We start from the raw sequence: 23,872 nt of genomic DNA on the forward strand, positions 1-23,872 counted from the left end.
GACCCAGATAAGGGCTGATCTGGCTCTTACGAACCACTTTTGTTTGTTCCAACATCTCAAGTAAGTTCCACATGACTTGGCCCAAGCAAGACAATGAGAAAACACTTAATATATCTCAGAAAGTAATTTTATATACCCGTTCTTTGCTTTGATGCCTTCTATTTTGAGTTCAAATCAAAATATTTGATGTACTTTATTTCTTTTTGATTAAGTTGGCCCAGTAGGGGGTGTTATTTGGCTGTTGGAGGATGCACACATTTGCTGTGGGTGTGGGTGGCCTTGAACGACTGCGCGAGAGAAAGAGAAGGCAGTGAAAAAAGGAAAAACGGAGAGTAAAATTGCTGCAGTCATGGACTTGCGCTCAGAACTGCTCAAGTGCATTTGGTATGCTTTCACCGCTCTAGATGTGGAGAAGAGTGGAAAGGTATCCAAGTCTCAACTCAAGGTGAGCTGCAAATCCATTAATGCACTATGATAAAACTTTCGGATGTTGGAGGCTGAAAATTGGGGTCCCTTATGGCTCTCGGATCTCAAGGTCTTAAAATGCTCTTAACATATTCCTTGATCTGAAGTACAGAAAGAAGGATCAGTGCTCAGCTCATTACATGAGTTATTTTATTTTTTTCCCCCTTATGTTATGCTTAAAAGATGCCATGCACTTGCTTTAACTGCTTGCGTGATGTTTCCTGTGTGAGCAAATTATGCCACATGGCCTATAGTGAACTCACTGAATTTCTGGGTCAGGGGTTTTCTTTTACCATTGCCCATTTATAAAACTCAAGATTACCGTTCACTCATAGACTCACATTATTTAATGGGAATTCTAATTTTCTTCTCTTTTTTTTCTTTTTTTTTTCCTGCATATATAAAGGTTAAGTTAGTCTGAACTTATACACTGAGTAGCGTTCTTTTTTTTTGGTAGTTTTGCTAAATTGTTTATTCATAAAGCACATTATATTACAATTGACTGTTGTCATTTGTATGAATGTACAGATTGTTGCTAAAGTTCAGTCCTTATCTCAAGCTGAACAGCTGTAACAGGGCATCTCTGTCTCTTGGGCATTTGGATTCCCAAGCTGTAAAAGGGCTCAAACTGTTCAACTTTAAATCTTCAGCTTTGAGAACGGTGGTCACCAGATGTGTGTGGTGGGATCACAGTCTTTGTAACATCATGGTCCGATACACTCATCTGTAGTCCACAGTGTCAGCTCTGTCGTTTTCAAAGAAACATTTAGAGAAGTTCCTAAGCAAAGTTAGAGAAGTAATGCAATGTAGCCCTGCTGTTACTGTTGTGGGAGTCTATCAGCAGATTCTTTGTTTCAAAATGTTGTCTGGTGTTGTTGGCTCTAGTAGTTCTTATTAATGCTTTTAAATATATTTAAGTAAATATTACTTTTGATTCCATTCTTGCGGGTTAAATCAAATCTCTGTGTGAGCAGAGAATGCTGAAATGAATGTATATAAATAGAGCAAACCTGTGGTCTGCCTCATTTCAAGGGTTTAATGATGCATGAAATATTTATGCTTTTGAAAATCTCGTTTCAAGCCTGTTCTGAACAGCAAAATTCTGGAAAACTTAAAGGAATGGTTCACCCTAAAATGAAAATTTGCTGAAAATTCACTCACCCTCCGGCCATCCGAGATGAGTTTGTTTCTTCATCAGAATAGATTCGGAGGAATGTAGCATGGCATCGCTTGCTCACCAATGGATCCTCTGCAGGGAATGGGTGCCGTCAGTCCAAAGAGCTGATAAAACATCTTAATCCATAAATAATCCACTTATGTTTTTCGTAGTAAAAAAAAAAAAAAAGCTGAGTGTTTGTAAGAAACATTCATTAGTAAGAAGCTTTTAACTTCAAACCATTGCTCCCAGCTAAAAAAAAAAAGATAAAATAGTCCTTTATCCAAAATATTGTTTACTCTAATGAAGGGTTAAATATGCACAGACCAAGCTCCGTTTACAAGCAAAGATAGACCAAAACAGTTCTAAAGAAATATGTCGATGTATTTCGATGTCCGAGTACAACAGGAGATGGACTTCTTCACTGGAGGAAGCGTTATTATGGACTCCTATTTTGGCCAGAAACGGCTGTTTAAAGTTAAAACGTCTCAAATGAAAAGTTTGTTTCTAACAAACATACAGCTTTTCACTTCACAAGACATTCATTGATGGACTGGAGTTGTGTGAATTGCTTGTGGATTATTGTGATGTTTTTATCAGCTGTTTGGATTCTCATTCTGACGGCACCCATTCACTGCAGAGGATCCATTGATGAGCAAGTGATATAATGCTAAATTTCTCCAAATCTGTTCAGATGAAGAAAGAAACTCCTCTATATCTTGGGTGGCCCCGAGGGTGAGTAATATTTCAGCAATTTTTTATTTTTATTTTGGGGTGAACATTTCCTTAATGGAATACTAATGGAATCAATAAATTCCTGTGTAACAATTTGTGTGTATATATGAGTATTAGCATATGATGTTTAAGATCTGTGCTATTGCTCTGCAGGTCTTGTCTCATAATCTTTACACAGTTCTGGGTATCCCACACGACCCAGCGGCTCTTGAGGAACACTTCAGAGATGACGACGACGGTCCAGTGTCCAGCCAGGGATACATGCCCTACCTCAACAAATACATCCTGGACAAGGTACACAGCCTTTCTACATTCAAATACACCTTAGTATGTGTTTAGTTTTGAGACAAATGCTTTTTATATCATCCTGTGTAAGACAATGTGCTTTTTGTGCATGTATATCTGCTGGTCAGCATATCAGTATATTCTGACATAACTGAGCGTATATCATTTTAAACCTATTTTTCACAATTACTATTCGTTTCCTTCCATAAAACTGATTTAGTAACGGAAAAAAGCATTGTTGTTTTTCAACATTAACATTTATCATTAATAACATTCTTGCATTTCTTGCAGTCAGCTTCTGACCGAGTGTTTGTCTCCTCTCTGTAAGGTGGTGGAAGGCACGTTTGTCAAAGAAAATGTGGATGAGCTCTGCTGGACTCTTACTGCCAAGAAAAACTATCGACCAGAGGGAAAGAGCGTTTTACCTGGAAAAGACGCCTTCCGGCTCTGGTGCCTGTTCATATTTCTCTCAGAGGACAGATATCCTCTGGTCATGATCCCTGATGAGGTGAGATTCAAGCATTATTTGTTATTTAGATGTATTTTTTAGAAGCCTTAAGGACCGTTCACACCTAGAACGATAACGATATTAGCGTCCACACTTTTAAATAGTGGCTCCAAATATTCTTTGACACTTAAGCCACACTTGTATAAATACATTTTATTTAATTAAACTGCGAACCAAGTCCCATTTGTCCTAAAGATTAGCTAGGTTCCAAATGATAAACGGTAGATATATTGTTAAAAGTAAAGACAAAAATATTTGAACACTTTCTGGCTGTCATCTTGCAGATGCTATTGGTTCTCGTTTATAATGTGATCGACTTCACACGTGGTTATTCTGAGAAGTAGCTTCGTACATCATCTTAAAAGAGATCGGTTGGTTAAAAGTTAGATTCAAATTTTGTTTAATGTATTGACATTCACACATTTTAAGTGGGATTCACAAATACCCCTAAAATCACTTTTAGAGTCTTTATACTACTCATATTAAAACTAGAATATGTTTTGTACCTTTATCTGCCTCCTAAATCTTTCAATGCTGATAACTTGAGTGTAAATCACGTCACACACCGTAAACCTGCTTGCTAACCACAGGCCCACCATTGGCTATATGCTCTTTGCATTTTTCTGTTTTGCATCTTCAACCGAAACTGTTTATCATTAAAAGCCCTTCAGGTTTTTCAGTTTCTGACATAATCATAGGGCCAAATCTGCTAGTGGCCTATGTCTTTTTCGTCAGTACCCTCTCTGCTTTTAATTGTAAATGGAACAACACTAGCATCCGTGCATATACTTGCATGCATGCTTCATACTAGCAGTTGTTTGCTATCTTTAAATAGCTTTAGTCAGGAAACAAGTGTGATGTAGCAGTCACTGGGAAGATGTCAGAGCTGATTTGACTGAAAAAAAGCCTTTATAAACTGTTTACAGATTTATAAACTTTTAGATATCATTTTTGGCAACTGTATTTACATAGTTAAAATAATGTTTTGTCTATTTTTTCTCTATTTTATGTGTCTTTGCTGAATGTGTATGTTTCCCCAATGCCCCTGTGCTGTTTCTTGTCTTGCAGCTTGGTTGCTTTCCTGTGCCCCATTTTGCACTTGTTGGTAAAATGTAATCTGTGACAGTTTCACAGAAGAAAAAGAAAGAAAGAATGGGTTAGAAACATAAATCTTGGTGCTATAAAATATTTATAGCTAGAAAACAATTATATTAGTTGCAGTACTAAAATCAATATTTTGAACTTAATGCACAGCAGCAGCGTCAAATGGCTGTCTTCACACAATCTCACATGAGAATATTATTGCTTTTTTTTTTTTTTTTTTACAGGTTGAATATTTACTGAAGAAGTTATGCATGGCCATGAGTGTTGAAATGAACTGTGTGGAACTAGAAGACTTCATTTCCCAAGATTCTGTTCAGCAGAATGGCTTCACTGTGTGGGCGTTTCTGGAGATGATGAATTCTGGGAAACTAACGAGGGGCATTGCCAAAGAAACCATCAGTATGGCAATAGAGGAGGTGTACCGAGAAATAGTGGGTGATGTGTTGAAAGAGGTATTGGCTGTCTATTTATATTAGTATTTATTTAATAATCATGTCTGTTATTGCGTAGTGTCATTCTCAAAACATTGGCCCATTTTTCCTTTAAATCATAAGATTTTGTTTTACGATTGATTCTTAAACGATTACCCCAAGCTTAAAGGTGTCATTACAGCTTTACAAAATACCAAAAATCATGTATCATTCCCAACCTATTTATTTCAAGTACTGTATTATATTTATATAAAAAAAATAATTGGGGTCAATAGGATTTATTTTGTTTTTGAAAGTCTTTTTACTCACAAAATATACATTTAAAATAATATTTTGAAATATTATTGAAATTTAAAATAACTTTATTTTTCTTTGAATATATTTGTAGTTACAGAGGTGAATTTATTTTGTCTTCCGTGTCACGTGATCCTTCAGAAATCATGCTGATTTGCTGCTTTAAGAAACATTTATTTTTATAATTATTGTCGAAAGTTCTAAATAACAGCATTTATTTGAAATTGTTTGTTTTGTAACAATGTTATGATGATTTTTATTATGATAAACGGTACATTTGGACAATTCCAATGAAAAACATTTAAAATAAAAATAATAATATATATAAAAAAATAAAGGTTGCATTTTTAAAGTGCTTTGGCATTACGCGCTAAACAAAACTAAATCTATTGAATGTGATTTAAGTTCCTTATCCTTTTAAAATATCAGCATTATTTCAGTAAGACACATAAATGCCACCATTTCTTGAGAAAAACCTTTATAAACATAACGTTTTAATGTGACGTATGCGTATATATTGACATACCAGAAACGTTTTTCAGTAAATACTCTTTGTATGTATGTTATATTAAAAAATAATAATAAAACTCCTTGCTTCTAAAAAAACAGGGATATCTGTGGAAGAAAGGTCAGTTGAGGAGAAACTGGACAGAGCGGTGGTTCACCCTGAGACCCAGCACTTTAATTTACTTCACTAGCGAGGACCGCAAAGACCGCAAAGGCAACATTCAGCTTGATGGAAACTGCTGTGTAGAGGTAGGGTACAAGTGTCTGTGGTATGCATGTGTTGTTATTGAGTGCCACCTCATGAATACATATGAGACACAGGAACTTGTCAGTATTATTATTTGGTTAGTGACGTGGTCAGTAGATTTATGTTTCCTCACGCTATGATGGACAGAGCCATGTTTGAAAGGTTTATCTGCTGTATACATAAGGTACTTCCTGACAGAGATGGAAAGAGGTGTATGTTCTGTCTGAAGACGCTCTCCAAGACCTACGAACTCAGTGCGTCTGACACCAAACAGAGGCAGGAGTGGACTACAGGTCTGCATGCAAAATGTTTTGGCTTTTTGATAAATCCTCAGGTATTCTGTTTTTCACCTCAGATGTGGCTGTGTAAATTGTAAGGAGAGTTTGAAGAAATCTATTTCCCTGTCTAGTTTCCCTTTCTTCAAGAGACACCTTGTTCATCAGGCCACTTTTCTTTACATTTTACAGTTGGCCATTGTTATTGTGTAACCTTTTAAATGTATTGTTTTTTTTAAATAATGCGTCACTGTCACTGTGGTTTGGAGGCAGCTTTGTTAGTGGAAACCTGTGACATTTCGAAGGTTGACGTTTTACCCACTGGGTGTTTCGTGAGACTGAAACTGCACAGGGGAACTTTTGAACTTACCTAGGTCACTTACACCTGGTGGATGATAAAACAGGTGAAAAAATCCCATAAATTTTAGACTAAATTAACAGAGAGGCCCCTTTTTTTTGGGGGGGGGGGGGGCAGTAAGCAATCACCTAGAAACCACCCACAACACTAAAGCATCTGCATAGCAAAATGCTGAAACATTGTAGAAGACTTTAATTCCCGTAATCAATTTTATTTTACAAAAGTACAAAAATTTTGCATTTATAGTATTCCTTTTTTTTCCCCCCACCAGCTATCCAGACAGCCATCCGGCTGCATGTGGAGAGTAAAAATTCTCTTCATAAGGACCTAAAGCTGAAACGGCGTGAGCAGCGGGAACAGAGAGAGAAGAGGAGGGAGGCGAAGGAGCAGGAGCTTCAGCGCTTACGGGCCCTGCAGGAGGAGAGGGAGCGGAAGATGGCAGAACTGGAGCTGCTGAAGGAGGCGCAGAGGCAGGCGCAGACACTGCTGGAGCAGGACGAACAGCGCAGACGACAGCAGCATGAACAGCTCCAGCAGGCCCTGGAGATCCAGCTCAAAGAGGCCGAAGAGGTTATCTATCTATCTATCTATAGTTCTATCAATCGTTCTATCTATCTGTCTATCTATCTATTTATTTATTTATCTATCTATCTGTCTTTTTAAAAATGTTAACTTTTTTTTTTTACTTTCAACAAAGGCTTTTTCATGTCATTTGATTTGAATTATTTTTATTTGAATATTAGTTCAGCGTATTTCTGCTTTCTTGCATTTAATTTACAAAATGCAATTTTGCATCCTGTTTGCTACCTTAATTCGAATTAAGTTAAAATTCAGAAACTTTCTGAAACGATTCTGAACTCGTTTCTAATAGATGGATCATCATCATGAAGTCAATGAGAGGTTTATTTGAGCACTGTTTGGTTGTGTGCAGGCGCGGGCGAGCATGCAGGCTGAGATGGCGCTGAAAGAGGCCGAGGCTGAGAGACAGAGAACACGAATTAAAGAACTGGAGGCCATGCAGCAGCGACTAGAGGAGGCGTTACAACAGGAAATAAAAGCCAGGCAGGATGAAGAGGCCTTCCGCTACGCACAGGCTCTGTGAGCAGCAGCACACAAACACATCTACAGACTGTTTGGTTCCCTCTTTGCATTTTCTATTAAATGTGCTGCGTTTTGTCTCACAATACAAAGTGCTAATACTCATTAGTACTATTCATTGAGAAAATATAATGTTTTAAAAGCTCTCCCCTGTAAAATTGCATGGGGTCATGCAGGAATTAATCAAGAGGAAGTTACCAGAGGAAGTAACAGACAGAAGAGGCTCTTTTAACATAAATGTTTGTCCAGAGAAATGAATATATACATAATGAGTATATACAAATAAATTCTGTTTTTAGTTCAGTAAATACAATGCAACTCTACTTCTGTTAAAAAAAAATCTATTCACCATACAATACATGCATGCAAAATGCCATTGTAAACAGTAAAACAGTTTAAATATTAATATACAGTTGAGTGCACATTGAATCGGAAACCACACTGAACATACAGAGTTCGGATTTTACAAATGTGTGCTCTGGATCACTCTTAAATATTGCTGGATTACATAAATCATGGAAATTCATGTTCTTTTTCAAATAAACATTTTACTCACATTATTATGCTAATAAAACGTGCATTATTTGAAGGTACGGTGCTATTTTAACCTGTTGTGCTTGATCGCTCGCTGCCTCATTGTTACAGGCTACTGGCTGAGGAAGAGGAGAAGATGAAGGCCCTCATGTCTCTCCGTGAGGAGCAGGAGGAATATATCCAGCGTGCCCAGCGTGAGAAACAAGAGCTCAAACAGGAAATGGAAAGCAAGTCTCGAGCTCTGGATGAAGCACAGAAGCAGGTGGAGGAGGTCAGGGCCAATCGGCACCGAGTGGACCAGGATGTGGTGGTGAGTTTTTATATGGTGTTTTGATCTAAAAAGGTTTATCTTTTTTTTAAGAAATTAATACTTCTATTCAGCAAGGATTCATTCAATTGATCAAATGTTACAGTAAAGACTTTTTTTTTGTAATCTATTACAAATAAATACTTTATATTCATCAAAGTTTTTTTTTTTACTTTATATTCATTTTGACACTAATAACAAGAAATGTTTCTTGTGCACTAAATATTAGAATATTAAAATTCAGCTTTGCCATAAAAGGAATAATTTCATGAGTAAATTGTAATGATATTTCACAATATTTTTTTTTTTTAGCTAATTTTAGTAAACATAAGAGATTTGTTAGAAAAAAATATTACATGACAATCAAATCATCAGCTTATCTATTTTACTATGATTGATTGATTGAGAACTGATTAAATCTGTATTTTTGTTTTATGACAGGCTGCTCAGAGGAAGCTGCGTCAGGCCAGCACCAATGTTAAACACTGGAATGTTCAGATGAACAGATTAATGCATCCTATTGGACCAGGAGGTATGCATATTAACTCAGTTAACACAATCCAGTTCACACTGTTTATCTTTAACATGACTTTAACCTCATCAGCTTTTATATGCTTCATGGTTTGCGTTTGTCTGATAATGAGAAGATTAATTTAAAATGTTATATATAGAACCAAGATCTTTGGTTTAACTTGGCATTTCAGCATATGTTGAGTAGGAGGTTAAATGGCATGAAATCTAGGTCTGCAACACTTGTTCTCACTGTGGTTTCACTCAGAATAAAAGGTACAAAAGCTGTCACTGGGGCTTTCAAAAGGTACACCTTTGTACCTAACGTGTTCACATTGGCATCTTAAAAGTATATATTAGTACCTAAAGTGTACATATTAGTACCTAAAATGTACAAAAGTGTACCTTTTGAAAATGTACAGCCCCAGTGACATCTTTTGTACCTATTTCCGAGTGTTAAGGAAATTAGGTTATCTGCATTTTCTTCTCTTAAGACAGCTGCTTTAAGATAATTCACCCTTGCTTTGTTGATTTTACAATCAAAAAAGCCCCTCTAACTTCCCTGTATTTTCTCGCTTCGCATTTGTCACTTTCTAGAAAAACGGGCCTCAGGAGGTGGATCTTTTTCCAGCTTTCGCATCCCTTCGCAGAAGGATCCAGGACTACGTTTGAAGCAGAAATCAGATGAGCAGGATGAGGAAAGCAAAGAAAACATGGAAAGCAGAGGAGGGTGTGTATCTGACAAGCGTTTGTCTACAAATGGAGACATGGAAATACCTTAACGACCTCAGAAGAAAAAGAAATTCTCTCTTTCTCAATGTTAAGACTGATTTGAATGAAGGAAAGTTGTTTTTACAAGGTGCAAACACCTCATGCCGTTAAAAAATGATAATTTCTAATGTTGTCATTGTTTGTTAATAGCTTGTTAAATAGTAATGTTTTTGTACACTTCATCACATTGTTTGAAAAGTATTGTACTGTAGTTGTTAAATATCTGATTGACTCCTAAGTTACTCAAAGCCTTACGTAGACTAAAATGCACACTGAATAAATATTAAGCATTTTTCAAGATGTTTTATTGTGGTGATTTAAAAAGAGATCTGATTGACTAATCTTTTCTAACAGAATGAGTTTGTGCATATTTTAAAATGTTAGAAAAAGAGATTCGCAAATGTTCATGCATGTGAATTGGATATCTCATGAGGGAGGAACATGTTTAAGAGCTGAAGCATCTGTGGTTTTTGAACTTCCTGCTTCTGCAGTCAGATAAAAAAACCAATAAAGACAACCAAATGGCACACAAGTGTACCTCACAGATAAATTTACCAAACCAATGCTAACAAAATCATAGTGTATTAGCTATTCCCCAAGTACATATTCCATCAAGTACACAGCCTGTTAAGAGTTTTATGCACATATTGGAGTGCTTACATACACAGGAAATTTGACATATAAACTTCTGGTACTCATAGTATAATATCAATTTACAAAAAGCAAAACAGAATTAAATAAGAATACCTTAAATAGAAAAAGCAGTGTTGTTATACAGATAAAATAAGACATAAATGTCAAGTGAGATTTAAAAAATGAGTTAAATGAATACTGCACACATGGGTTGTAATGGTATAAATAATTATACACAGAAATTATATTAATATAAGATTTGGAATATAGCAACAATAGTTCCCTGCCAAACAAAGCACTGTTGTTTTTCAAACTGATTCTACAGTTCCAGATTAGAACTGTAAACAAGAAATCGAAACAGAGGCACCTGCTGTTTAGCAATGGTTCCTACAACCAACAGTTTCTGCGTTATAAGACATCCGGGACACTGAGTGGCGGTAAGGTTCACTGAAAAACGTCTAGAACCTCATTTTAACCCGGAAAAAAATAACCTGGAACAGTGGCTGTCTCGAAACAGCTCCTGGTACGGAGAAATCGGCGAAAATGGCTTCACGCTTGAGCCGAGTCTGGCCCACCCTGTCCCGGATTCGTGTGAGCGCGGCGCTCGGGAGCCGCTGTCTGTCACAGACGCCGAAATCTAGCGCGTCTAGCGCGGCGGTGGCGTCTGATCTGCAGCCCGTGTCTCCCGCTGCTCAGGACAGTCATGGACACGCAGAGGTCAGCCCGTTTGAGAAGGTAAGAGAACCATAAAAACACGTGTATGATTCATGTAAGTTACAGTAATTATCAGTCGGTAATTGGCAAACGTGGACTGAATACTGCAAGGCTTCTTAATTTCTTAGTCTAAACTGTATCAAGTCTGACGTGCTCTGACACGCATGTTTACATTGTGCACTGTATGATCCTAATCCTATATTGTGTTTTTCTTGTTATATGCGTTGAATTGCATAATGCACAAGCTGTGCCTGCTATACATTTCTGTTCTATTCTAGTGTATTCTGTTCTATTAATTTAAGTTGTTAAAGTGTCGCTGCTATGATCGCGCTGTAATATCTCTGTTAACTTGGTTTTACATGTAACGTTAGGTTTATAAATGGCAAATGTTCATCTTTGTCTTTTCAGAATCCAGACTTCCATGGCTTCCATCATCACGACTCTTTTGTGGATGAATGGAACATGAGGTTGGCATTTTTCTTTGGCATTTCAGTGGCCATCGTTATTGGAGGGACATTCATCCACTATTTACCAGATCATGGGTAAGTGCATGAACAAATTGATAGTAAATTTTGCACAGAGTGCAGTGATTGACCAATCAAGAGTCTAATACCCATAATACATGTTTTTATATGTCATGAGTGAACCATGAACCGTGAAACTAAGCACAAGATGAAGTCCCCAAAAAATGTGTAAAGGTTTATCTTAATTTTAAGATATGAATCTGCTTTTTTTAAACTCGGAAAAAGCATATAGATATTAAATAGTGCAATGTGGAGGCTTATATAGCATTGTAATTTCAAGCTATTTCTATCTTGACCTACATTAATTGGCTAATCAATGGTTTGATTAGATGCATTTGTCTTCAATTGTGCGTTTTCTGTTGTTTTATTTAATCTAAAGGTATAACGGTTTGTCTCTTTTTTTTTTATCATAATGTCCATTGTCTTGTTTTTCTCTTCTAGTATGAGGCAGTGGGCTCGTCGGGAAGCTGAAAGGTTGATCAAACATAGGGAATCCGAGGGTCTTCCCCTCATGACTGAAAATTATTACGATCCCAGCACAATTGTTCTCCCCTCCTCTGGAGAGGAGTAGACAACATTTTGTCAATAATTATGCTGTTCATTTTTGTTTAATTGTACATTTGTCTCCATTCAACTATATTATAATAAAAAAATGTTATAATATAGTGGTTCGTGGTATTTTTTAACTAATAATTGAAAAAGCATGAACCTGTAGAATTAGCATTTTGTTGGCAAACATGTGGGTGTAACAATAAAGTTTAGTGTTTATGCACGTCGATTTATGTAATCTTTTTTTATTTTGATGATAGTGCTATTAACAGCATGTAAGGCTAAGTAATACAGACAGGGCCAAAGTATTTATATGTTGTATAACAACTGAAAACTGTTAGTTTGTGGTGTGATATAATGGTGGGCATAGAAACTAAAATATTTTAGTCTTATGTATCTTACCTCGGCTATAATTTCAAGAAAATAATGTTTTAAACAGGATTGTGACGATGCAAAATTGAAAGAGAATGAGTTTTTCAAAATGTCATCGACACTTTAGATCTGCATTTTAATATGTAAAACCTCAAAACAAGGAAACTGGATGTGGATTAGTGCAGAAGATACATGATACATGATCACAAATAGTCAAATCTATATATATATATATATCAGTGTCTTTAGACTATTTTCACAAGAAACTAATATGGCGAATTATGTCTTAAAAAACAGAAACCGGACAACATTTAATGCATTGTGTTTATATGAAGAAGACACATATCAGTCATTCAATATTTTTATTGAAGAAACAGAAATACTGTACACTGTCAGTGGAACATTAAAGAGCATCTACACAAAACTTCAGATATAAAAACGGGGAAAATAAAATACAGAAACAAAAAACCCACACTCATCCAAAAGTAAAATCTATTGATTAATTACAAATAAAAAAATAAAACAAGTAAAATTATATATATAACCTAGGCAGTAGTGTCTTACAGTTTTATGACTCTGGCACTGGCATATAATATTATTCGTGAAATAAAAATATTTGAAAAGAAAGTCTGATTCAGCTAATAAGTCATTCAAAAAATATGTTGCCGTTCTCCTGCTTTCGGACGTCATCCCAGCGTCTCTGTCTTTGATTGGTGAAAACGGTCGGGAATGGGCGTGTCTTAGCGGCGTGGCACTGCGGGGCGGGGCCTTGGGGTCGTACAGGAAAAGATAAAGAAAGCGAGGACATCTGTAACAAAAACGGTAAATACTAACACAAAAACACACTGGTATTTACAATCGATATGTTTATTAAGTTACCATACGTTCTAGAGCAAATACCGCAGATTAGCCATTTTTAAAACCACTCCAGTGAGATAAAAGATGCTTTTTATATGCGGCTAGCTTAGTGCTAAAAGGCTAAGTGTGATGATGATGACGGAAACGGACGAACAACAAGATGCCGAGCGTGAGTTCATAGACGCATAAATGTCCGATGATCGAGACTATTACACGTCTGGAAGGTTTAATACTAGAAATGATATGTGGATCCAGTAGAATCTAAGCCAAACGGTGCTCAATTTACACTTGTGATGGCGAGAGATCAGGCGTCCTAGTTAGCATGCAGGGAGTAAACCAGAGATTGGCGAGGGGTTGAGACTTGATATCTCTAGTTTATTCTGCAATATAACACTCAGTCCTTTAAACGTCTATTTTATCCCTCAATAAGCCTTTAGTCTAGTTGAATCAATGGTTGACTCAGTGTCAAACCATAAAAGGTTAATAGTGCGAGATTATTTTGAACCGACTGCAGTTATCCGTTTCACAGTGAGTCTAAATGCATGTGTTTTGTCGGGGCTGATCAGTGAATCGAGTAGGATGCGGTGTGTTGTGACAGCAGCTGGGAGGCGTGTGTGAGGAGGGGAGGATGCTGCAGTGTTATAATGACACAAGAATCCACAAGATCATTAAAATGGCTGAAATATGAATGTAAACGTGAAAAAAATCCCTAATAAACTCACTTGTTTTATTTTGAAATATAAGACAGAAAAAGTCTGAGATTAATTATTTGTTTCTAACTCAAAGCAATCAAGAAGCTGTTTTTTAAGTGACTGATTAATAAATAAATGCAACTTTGTAGTATTTATTCATTTTTTTATTTAATTGGTATTTAAAAACATGGATAATTTATAAGGGCATGTTAGTTGCCATCAGAGCAAAAGTATTGTTGTAGTAGAACAGTCAATGATTAAAATGTTTGTAATCATATAAATCAAACAAAAAATATGTGAAATATTTCTATAAAGAATAGTGGGTTTATATGTAACACAGGGTGCTTTAAATGGTGCACATGTTTCTTGTAAACCCAGTTCAGACTCACGCTTGCTTTGTTTATACCAAAACATACATTCTTAGATATTATAGATCAGTGGATAAGACATTATTATTATCATCTTTGATTTAATACTGTTTTTGAGAAGTTGAGATCAAGTCAGTTACAAGGAATCATATAATTGAATCCTTTTTTTCCACACTTAAATTAGAAGTCTGTTCAAACACTGGTACTTCAGACTCATGACAATAAAGTTATAGCTAGTTATGGGTAAATCATTTTTTTCATCTACAAGAATGTCTGGAGTATTTCCACCTCAGAATTGTTCTACCATATAAAACAGTAGAAGAGGGCAGACATACATGAACAATTTATCTATTTTAAAAAAAGATAGAAAGAAAGGTTTTATGTAATAAAAATGGTTTCTAGTTCAATTTTCACCTGCCTCCTATAATTATTGACTGATCTTTGCATTTTGTGTGACAGATGGCTGCAATTCGTAAGAAGCTTGTAATCGTTGGGGATGGAGCATGTGGAAAGACATGTTTGCTCATCGTTTTCAGTAAAGACCAGTTTCCTGAGGTCTACGTACCCACAGTGTTCGAGAACTATGTTGCTGATATTGAGGTGGACGGCAAACAGGTAAGAATGTCTCTTAACATCAAACCCAGAGTCACCATCGCTCGTCTGTTACAGCTTACATGTGTCTCTTCTGTAGCATGTTGAACTTTTGAAACAAAGTAACTTCCTCAGATTGTTCACAATCTTCTTAATAGTGTTCTTCCTCTATTATTTTTAATATTTTTAATGCAGAGTTCATTTGTAATGAATGGGGTTTATTTTGGGTCAACACTGAGTGATTGATTGTATTTTTGCTGTTGTTGGAAGACATGTCCATCTGTTAGATGATTAACTACAATTAATAATATATGTACAGTGGGGGAAATGTTTATTTGATCCCATGCTGATTTTGAAAGTTTGCCCACTTACAAAGAAATTAAGGGTCTGTAATTTAGATAGAGAAAGAATATCAACCAAAAATCCAGAAAAAACACATTATATAAAGGTTAGAAATTGATTTGCATCTCAGTGAGTGAAATAAGTATTTGATCCCCTACCAACCATCAAGAATTCTGACTCCCACAGATTGGTTATGTGCCCATGTGAAACCCAGATTAGTCCTGTTACTTTCAGAAGTTACTCCTAATGTCAGCTCGTTAGGTGTATAAGACCTGTCCACACAATCTGTATCTTCCATTCCAACCTCTTGTGTTTGGAGGGAGAGTAATGCTGACTATGACCCCAAGAACACCATCCCTACAGTTAAGCACAGAAGTGGAAACATTCTGCTTTGGGGCTATTTTTCTGCTAAGGGATGTGTGCAAACCTGGTGACCAACTACAAAAAAAAAAAAACATCTTACCTCTGTGCTTGCCATCAGGGGTTTCTGCACCAAGTACTAAATCTAAATTTTTGCTTGGGGATCAAATACTTATTTCACTCACTGAAATGCAAATCAGTTTCTAACCTTTACATAATGTGTTTTTTCTGGATTGTCTGGTTGATATTCTGTATTCCATTCAAATAAACCTACCTAAAAATTACAGACACTTGATTTCTTTGTAAGAGGGCAAACTTACAAAATCAGCGGGGGATCAAATATTTTGCCCACTTGTATATTTATATAAATATATTGAAATACATTTATTTATATAAATACATTGAAATAAACTTATTTTAATAAATACATTATAGAAGTATAGTGAAAATACACAATATGTACTGCTTTTCAAAAGCCTGTCTGTGAGATTTTTAAATGTCGGGAAAAGTCACCAAGTCTGCATTTATTTGATTAAAGAAAATCTGTAAAAACGGTAATATTGCAAAATAGTATTGCAATTTAAAAATACCATTTCCTATTTTGTATTTGTATTTTAATATATAATTATAATTTATTCCTGTGGTGGCAAAGCTGAAGTTTCAGCATCATTACTCCAGTCTTCAGAGTCACATGATCCTTCAGAAATCATTCTAATATGCTGATTTGTTGCTGATTTCACTGCACAAGTTATATACAGATTCATCTTTGTTAGAGCTGTGGTGTTATTTGATAAGCAGAAAGAAACGGGTATTTATTGGCTACTGTCACTTTAAGAACTAATGCAAGGACCCAATACTGACACACATACGGTTTCTTTCTCAGCTGTTTAAGTTCACTTAATACATAACTGACTGTGTTTGCCAGAATTTTTTTCAGAAACAGGTATTTTAACAACTTTGTGTGTATGTGAAGGGTTAGGGTTAGAGTGCACAGAAAAAAAGTGCATGAGTTAAAATTGCTTGAATGTGTAAACTGGCAAGACAAAATGTGCAAATGATAAACTTTCACTTTATTAATCTTAACAGTTAATCTGCGAATCACATGCCTGCCAAACTGTGCTGCCTGAACTGTGCGGATAATGGATCATCTACGATCTGTTGCACCCCTAATATTTGTATGAATTCTTCATTATTGCATACATTATTTGTGACACTGAACAAGTGGACGTTGGATCATTCTCAAATATTCTCAAACTTTGTGTTCATGCAGCTCAAGTATTGCTAAATGCTTAGGAATGCATGTTAATTTGTTTAAACACTTTTTACAATTTGTAATAATTTTGTTGGCAGGTGGAACTGGCTCTATGGGATACAGCTGGACAAGAGGACTACGACAGGCTGAGGCCCCTGTCCTACCCAGACACGGATGTCATCCTCATGTGCTTTTCCATAGACAGTCCTGACAGTTTGGGTGAGATAATCGGTTTCTGCAGTGTCCAGTCTGTAATATAAATAATATATATTTAAATATTTTATACAGTAAGACCACATTCCTGTAGTCACTGTATTGAAAACCATACTCTATTCACACAGAGAATATCCCAGAAAAATGGACGCCGGAGGTAAAGCATTTCTGTCCAAATGTTCCAATAATTCTGGTGGGTAATAAAAAAGATTTACGGAATGATGATCACACTCGACGGGAGCTGCAGAAGATGAAACAGGTGTGTGAGCTAACACTTTCTTTTATAGAGTCACCTATATTTTTATGAACATAACATAAAAACAAGTTCTATAGAAAAACCAGAAAAATTGCTGTTATTGCCATGTTATGTTGTAGTGTACTAATGCCCGTTTTATGCTTTCTTCCTTGAACAGGAACCAGTTAAACCAGAAGAAGGGCGAGACATGGCTAATCGCATCAATGCCTTCGGCTACCTTGAGTGTTCTGCTAAAACTAAGGAGGGCGTGAGGGAAGTGTTCGAAATGGCCACAAGGGCGGCACTCCAAGCCAAAAAACGTGGCAAGAAGAATCCCTGCACTTTGCTATAGAGAATGAGAAAGAAAAAGAAAAGAACGAGGGAGGGAAAGGGGGTAACCAAACTAAGCCAAGGAAAATGAAAGAGCTATAAAAAAGTTCAGAAATAGAGGAAAGAAACGCCCCTAGTGTTAATTAAGTACTCTGGGGTCAGGGAGGGTCATTTTCAATCCAGGCCAAAGGAAACTACAGAACATAGTAGGGACAACTGCACCGGCAAAAAGGGACTTAAACATTTTAATAGCATCAGTCCTCTTTCAAATCAAGATTAGTTGACCTTAAGCCTTCAGACTGATCACAGCGTAAGGATAGTCTAAATGTAGGGTAGAGACCAACGTGGTTTTACAGTGGCTCACAATCACTGATTGCTTTTGGGGTGGGATTATATGCAATGTATTCTTTACCACATCTTCTGCTTAGAAGATCAGCACAGTTAGCAAGAACAGAAACAAACGACTTGGTCTAAAAAGATTCCTTTTTTAGCACTAAGTGCATTATTCAGGGTGTAAAAGGCATTAGTTCGTACCCTACATCATGTATGCGATATGTCAAGCAGGGAGTTGTTTTTTTGGATCACGACATTGGCCACACAACATAATACTCCAATGATCCCCTTTATAAACCTCCCAGGAACCCAGTGCCGTCTTATGTAAAAGATTCATGCATGTCCTTCATACTACGATTTTCTGTTTAATGATTTTTTTTTGCTACATTAACATGCTAATACTGTCGGTTAACACAAGCGGTTCCTCTGTGCCCTCCTGTCCTGTTGCAAAATTGGCGGTTTAGTCACTGGTTTAAAATAGCTGAAATAGCGGTAGCCTTACAAATCTTTATTCCAATAAGATTTAAATATATCTTATACTTGTTTTGCCATTTGCCTATAAAATTCAAAGTAAGATGCATTAAGCAATGATCATACTAATTCAGCTTTTTTGTGAGTATTTTCTGTGCTTGCTCATGTATTGTAATTAAAAATAAAAGAAAGACTTTGGGTTAATCGGTCTTTGTGGAGCTCGAAGCAGAACCACAACTTTGTATGTTGACTTGTATGTTTCATTTTGGCAATATATATACACGTTTATAAAAGGTGACAGTAACATAATTGTTGTTTATCTCACTGTATAAATGAGAAACTCCATTTTCTTTTTCTCCTGTACTGTACGTTCTTCTTTTTTTTGTGTGAAATTCTACTGGCTTATACTATATCGTTTTTGCGTATTTTACCAATTCTAGTATCTTAGAATTGAAAGTTTTAAAATAAATAAAGAAGGAAAAAAGTAGCCAAAATGTGATTTTGAGAGAGCTGTTTAATGCCATATTATTAAATGCAAGTAATTTCTTCGAAGAGGTTCTGCATTTCATTGTAAGAAAAGAAAAAAGAGCCTTTGATGCATCAATTATCTTTTGTATACCAGTGCATCTTTGGATTTCCACACTCATTTGAAATGTATTGAAAAAATAAATTCTTATAGGGTAACTTTGCTTGGGTCTTTATTCTGTCTCTTCTCTGGGTTATGTTTGCGTAAAATATTGTAAAATGTCTTCACCGGCTAGATGTGGTCTTCAGTAAACAAGTACACATGCTGACAATGTTAGGAGTTAAAAGCAGAGGTAGATAACAAAAATACCAAACTGTTGCAGCTTGACACAGGCTTTAACACCATCGGTCAGTTTTTACAGTGATCTGTGCAATCCAGCGACAAATTCATGATAGTAGGGCTCTGAAATGAGAGAACGACATAAGTCACAGCCTTTCTCATGTTAAACTTTTCATTTAAAATTACATGCTGTCAAATTCTTATCTCAAATTCTACCAGGTGATCTGAAATCTGGTGTGTAACATACCTGAGTCGGGCTCAATGATGGCATGTCTGATGAGAAAGTCCAGAACCACCATGGCACAGTTCGGCTTGAACTCCTCACTGACCAGGAGATCTTTCACCTGAAATCAACATGTGACGCATAGGAGAATGGGGGTAAGATGTGCCACCCCTTAGTCTAGTTAACTGCACATATATTTTAGAAAGCTGCCTGACATAAAAGTAACCACTTAATATGCTATAGCTTTTTTGCATGTCAAAGTACGTTTTCATGTTCAAAATACATTTTATGTCAAAGCAAACTTTATATAAAATGCATCACGTGGCATTCCAACCTAAAATCAATGGGATGCCTTCACCTTCTCTATTGGATAGTAGTAAAACGCTTGCACTTCTCCGTCTCCAATGTGAGGCTGAAAATTGAGAGGCAGCTCTAAATCAAAAACAAACTGACACTCAGGAAATATGCCTTCGTCATCCTCGTAGGTGTAGCTACAGAGAAAAGAAACAAGAGAGAGGCATGAACTGGAGATTCAAGATTGCAGAATGCCTTTTAATTCAGCTAAACATAGTGAACAGTTTCCAGGCAGAAATGGTGCATGTGACAGGAATTCATGTCTTTGATCACACTGACGTGTTCTAAGCCTGCGTGAAACTTGAATTCTGGTCATCTTCATTTGTGCGCACAGAATATTTCTCTGGAAACCTGCCAGTTGGAAGCTATTTCTGGCATTTCTGCTGTACAAATCAGTCTCTTGTGCAGGGGAGTTGAAAGAGTTTATATCTACCCTGGTATCTTGGAAAGGTTTTGAATTAGGGGATTTTATAAAAACAATCAGCAGTTACCAATTGCTTTTGTGCTTTGTAATAGTTCTAAATGATCTGTAGCGACCTAACCTAAATAGTGGTATAGAAATAAAAAATAAAATAAAGGATTTAAGCACCTCACAGTTCCCACAGGACGCGCTTGCTCTGCCAGGCCTGGAGGGATGCAGGCCTCCTCTTCACACTCTTTAACCATGGTATGCCTTACACTACAGCCTGCTGCCAGTCCTCCAGCTGCCTGAGTGATAAATCCAATGCATTAAAGACCCCGTTACATCAAAATAGCTTTGTGGTTATCTTTATGCTAGTGTACTTACAATTCATGTTTGCACTGTTTTTAATTTTTGCACAATTAACAATTGCAAAAATTAAAAACAGTGCCAACATAAATTCCATAGGCAACAGACTTACAAAACCCCCCACATAGGCAATATACAATAAAAAAAGTGTGTACATGAATGTACTATTTAACCCTTGTGCGTTGTTGGGGACGTTTTCGTCCACTAAGGGGTAAAGTTGAGTCTTATTTTGGCCACAACTTTCTCTGTGTTTGAGCTAATATAATTATTTTTGGTGACAAATCTTATTTTGACCCATATTTTGGGAAAATGCTTTGAAATTTTTCAAAAACTCAAAGGTACACTGTGAACAAATTCACTACCCTTTCGGGTTGTTCGTGGATGAAAACATCCACTCAATTAAACTGCTGTAAAAATGTATCAGATAAATATTTTTTTCAATTTTTTTTGCATAAATCTATTAATCAACCTCAGTCCTGATCAAAACTACCAAATTTTTAAGAAAATTCCAAGATTTTAACTTTTTAATTACCAAGTTCATAAATGGTCACTTATTTGGGAAAAACAAACACACAAAATTACATATTTTCAATATAAAAAGTGATTGTGGACTGGATTTGTTTTAACCTTTTATCACAGTCTTGGGCATGTCAAAGATTAGTAACAAGATTGGCTTTGATGCATTGATGCATAGGCCTATCTAAAGGGTTAATGGTCCCACCTAGTGATCAACTGTAAAATTAACAAATTTTACCTCTTCCCAAAAGGGAAAACCACAAACAATCAAGAATGCATAATTATATGGTGTCATGGCTTTGCTATCAAAAAATGTCGTTATAATGGAAGTCAATGGGGCAAAAACAGCCACCAACAACAAATTAGGGAGAAAAAATTAAATCTAATGTTGCACAAAAACTAAAAATGCATCAAAGCCAATGTTGCTACTAATCTTTGACATGCCCAAGACAAAAAATCCAGCCACAATTACTTTTATATTGAAAATAAGTCATTTTGTGTGTTTTTTTTCCCCCAAATCAGTGACATCATTTATGAACTCAATTAAAGAGTTAAAATCTTGGATTTTTTTAAAGACATTTGGTAGTTTTGATCAGGACTGAGGTTGATTAACAGATTTATGCAAAAACAAATTGAAAAAAATATGAATCTGATACATTTTACAGCAGTTTAATTGAGTGGATGTTTTCATCCCGAACAACTCGAAAGGGTAGTGAATTTGAACAATCCACAAGGGTTAAGAATGTATAAAATACATGTAATTAAATGGCAGCAGCAGTACAAATGTAGCACTACCTTAATTGGAGAGATCCTTGAGGTACAGTACTGAAGTGTTGATGAGATATGACTGGTTAAGTCAAATGAGTGTGTAGTGTGAAGGAGTCATAGATCTATATGTTAGAAGTAACAGTGTGATTCATCGTACTGTTGACTCAACCTGTGGAGTAAGTTTGGTCCGGCTCATCTTGTAATGAGCTGATTAATTCGTTTATTAATAAATTACCATGTTGTCCAGTCTTCCTGGATACGTCTGTTTGGTCAGAGATCGTCGTGCTAGCCACATATTAAGGTTGCCACTTGAATCCCGAGTGTAGCCATTGACATGGACTCCGTACCGTTTCACTCCAAACAGACCTGCGTTTGACCATTATTTATAAACAGCTGTAAGTGTCACTGACTGTGACATAGTAGAAGCATGAAATTAATATTTCATTAACATACTTGTAGCTGCTCTCTCCATATACATCAACGGAGGGTCGCAATACCTGGGCATCACAGCATATTGCTGAAAATAAAATTCATCCTATGTCAAAAGTGAAGAACAAATCAGGATTTATAAAGGCAAGAACTGCATATCTGTATACAGCAACTTAAATCCAATTAAATGTTTATTATAATGCAAGGATAAACAGACAATCACAATATGCATTAATATTATTTTATGCACAAATGAGTAACTGCTTTGCGATAATTCTGTCAATGAAATTAATTCGAAAAAATAAAATAAAACAAGAATTTGAATTGATGCACTTGTTGACATTGAGCTTGAATTTAAGATTAACTAAATCTGAAACTAAAACTAAATTGTTACCTGACATATAGTATCCGTTAACTGAAATCAATTAAAATGTAAAAAAAAAAAAAATAATAATCATTTAACTTGATGATTTAATTTAACTTTTTTAAATTTAACTGAAATAAAAATTAATACAAACTGTATGGACATTTATAAAATAAAAACTACTAAAAATTAAAAAACCACACAATGACTAAACTTTAACTAAAAATAAAAGGAAAAATAAAAAATTCAAAACAACTGGCCAAGAATAAGAAGGAAGATGCGTACTTATCTAGCATGTACCAGAGATGTCTCACCTCATCTCTCCAGCCTATGAGACAGCTGAATGATGCCTCTCTCCTCAGTTCCTGCAGGACCTCATCCACAGCCACCGATCTGCTCTCAAAAGTGTCTAGCCCGGAGCAGAAGGTTATAGCACTCCCATATGGTCTGAAGACAGCAGGAAAACGACCAAGAACTGATGCTACTTTTGGGGAAATCCATCCAACCTGTTCTCCAGCCACCTCAAAACGTAGACAGCTCTCTAAACTAGAACCTGGAATAAATCAATGCAAATGAATGAATGCACTTGTATATGAATTGTACATTGTATATTATATAATGATATTATTCAATTGTAAAACAACAAAAACAAAGTAAGAAAATGTTTTTCTTGCTCCTTGAATACAGAACAGTGTACAGAACCTTTTTTTTTGTTTTTACAAATTGCATTTTTGAGTCATAGACATTAAGTAGTCGTCTTTAATTGTTACAAATCTTTTGTTTCAGAAACTGAAAATGTGTTCATGGTAGAAGATCCTTTGTCAGCATGAATTTAATTTGAATGTATTTTTACAGATCCAGTAGGATTTCATTGACCTATATATGACATGAGAATTCCTGCTGGATCACATGCATATGGATTGTTCTGTGTCATATGATTCTTTTAATATTTCCCCACCTGGTAGATGAAAGTTATTCATTCGACGCAGGAGTTGTAGCATTTTCTCAGACCACGAAGCCATTCTGTCGATTTCACACGTGTAACAGTTAATTGTCCGTTCAGAAAGCGTGCATCATGATTTTGGGGAATTTTGCGCTTGATGATTTGCCGTTGGCATGCTTTCATACACCCACGGGATTCATGCTCGCCTTCATTGTTGCAGCTCCTGTTGGTGTGAGCGCTGATTGGGTGGAAGGGTCTTTTGATCTGCGCGCTGATTGG

At 36.1% G+C, this 23,872-nt stretch overlaps 3 protein-coding genes and 1 pseudogene across 6 annotated transcripts; 3 read left to right on the plus strand and 1 right to left on the minus strand.

Moving 5' to 3' along the window:
* Nucleotides 1-151: 151 nt before the first annotated feature.
* On the plus strand, nucleotides 152-9,885 carry LOC132114788 (differentially expressed in FDCP 6 homolog; annotated as a pseudogene).
* Nucleotides 9,886-10,666: 781 nt separating this feature from the next.
* LOC132115237 (NADH dehydrogenase [ubiquinone] 1 beta subcomplex subunit 11, mitochondrial-like) lies at nucleotides 10,667-12,121 on the plus strand. The gene is made up of 3 exons (XM_059523622.1): nucleotides 10,667-10,953; nucleotides 11,341-11,474; nucleotides 11,898-12,121. The coding sequence occupies exons 1-3, from the start codon at nucleotides 10,762-10,764 to the stop codon at nucleotides 12,025-12,027; spliced, it is 456 nt and encodes a 151-aa protein (XP_059379605.1). The 5' UTR covers nucleotides 10,667-10,761; the 3' UTR covers nucleotides 12,028-12,121.
* Nucleotides 12,122-13,048: 927 nt separating this feature from the next.
* LOC132114791 (rho-related GTP-binding protein RhoA-A) lies at nucleotides 13,049-19,106 on the plus strand. Of its 2 annotated transcripts, none has more exons than XM_059523117.1 (5): nucleotides 13,049-13,199; nucleotides 14,755-14,910; nucleotides 16,939-17,059; nucleotides 17,182-17,312; nucleotides 17,467-19,106. In XM_059523117.1, the coding sequence occupies exons 2-5, from the start codon at nucleotides 14,755-14,757 to the stop codon at nucleotides 17,638-17,640; spliced, it is 582 nt and encodes a 193-aa protein (XP_059379100.1). In that variant the 5' UTR covers nucleotides 13,049-13,199; the 3' UTR covers nucleotides 17,641-19,106. The 2 variants fall into 2 exon arrangements, with proteins under 2 accessions (XP_059379100.1, XP_059379098.1); XM_059523115.1 differs by lacking the exon at nucleotides 13,049-13,199 and adding an exon at nucleotides 13,231-13,404.
* A 61-nt stretch (nucleotides 19,107-19,167) lies between these two features.
* On the minus strand, nucleotides 19,168-23,822 carry LOC132114790 (uncharacterized). Of its 3 annotated transcripts, none has more exons than XM_059523113.1 (8): nucleotides 23,609-23,822; nucleotides 22,965-23,203; nucleotides 22,311-22,374; nucleotides 22,093-22,223; nucleotides 20,394-20,512; nucleotides 19,809-19,941; nucleotides 19,475-19,571; nucleotides 19,168-19,350 (listed from the first exon to the last, which is right to left on the minus strand). In XM_059523113.1, exons 1-8 carry the CDS (start codon nucleotides 23,670-23,672, stop codon nucleotides 19,304-19,306), a joined length of 894 nt encoding a protein of 297 aa, XP_059379096.1. In that variant the 5' UTR covers nucleotides 23,673-23,822; the 3' UTR covers nucleotides 19,168-19,303. The 3 variants fall into 3 exon arrangements, with proteins under 3 accessions (XP_059379096.1, XP_059379095.1, XP_059379097.1); XM_059523112.1 differs by having other exon boundaries at nucleotides 22,311-22,392; XM_059523114.1 differs by lacking the exon at nucleotides 19,168-19,350 and having other exon boundaries at nucleotides 19,480-19,571; nucleotides 19,785-19,941; nucleotides 22,311-22,392.
* Between the last annotated feature and the right edge of the window lie 50 nt (nucleotides 23,823-23,872).

This window comes from Carassius carassius, chromosome 34 (assembly GCF_963082965.1).
Source record: "Carassius carassius chromosome 34, fCarCar2.1, whole genome shotgun sequence".
NCBI classification, from domain to species: domain Eukaryota; kingdom Metazoa; phylum Chordata; class Actinopteri; order Cypriniformes; family Cyprinidae; genus Carassius; species Carassius carassius.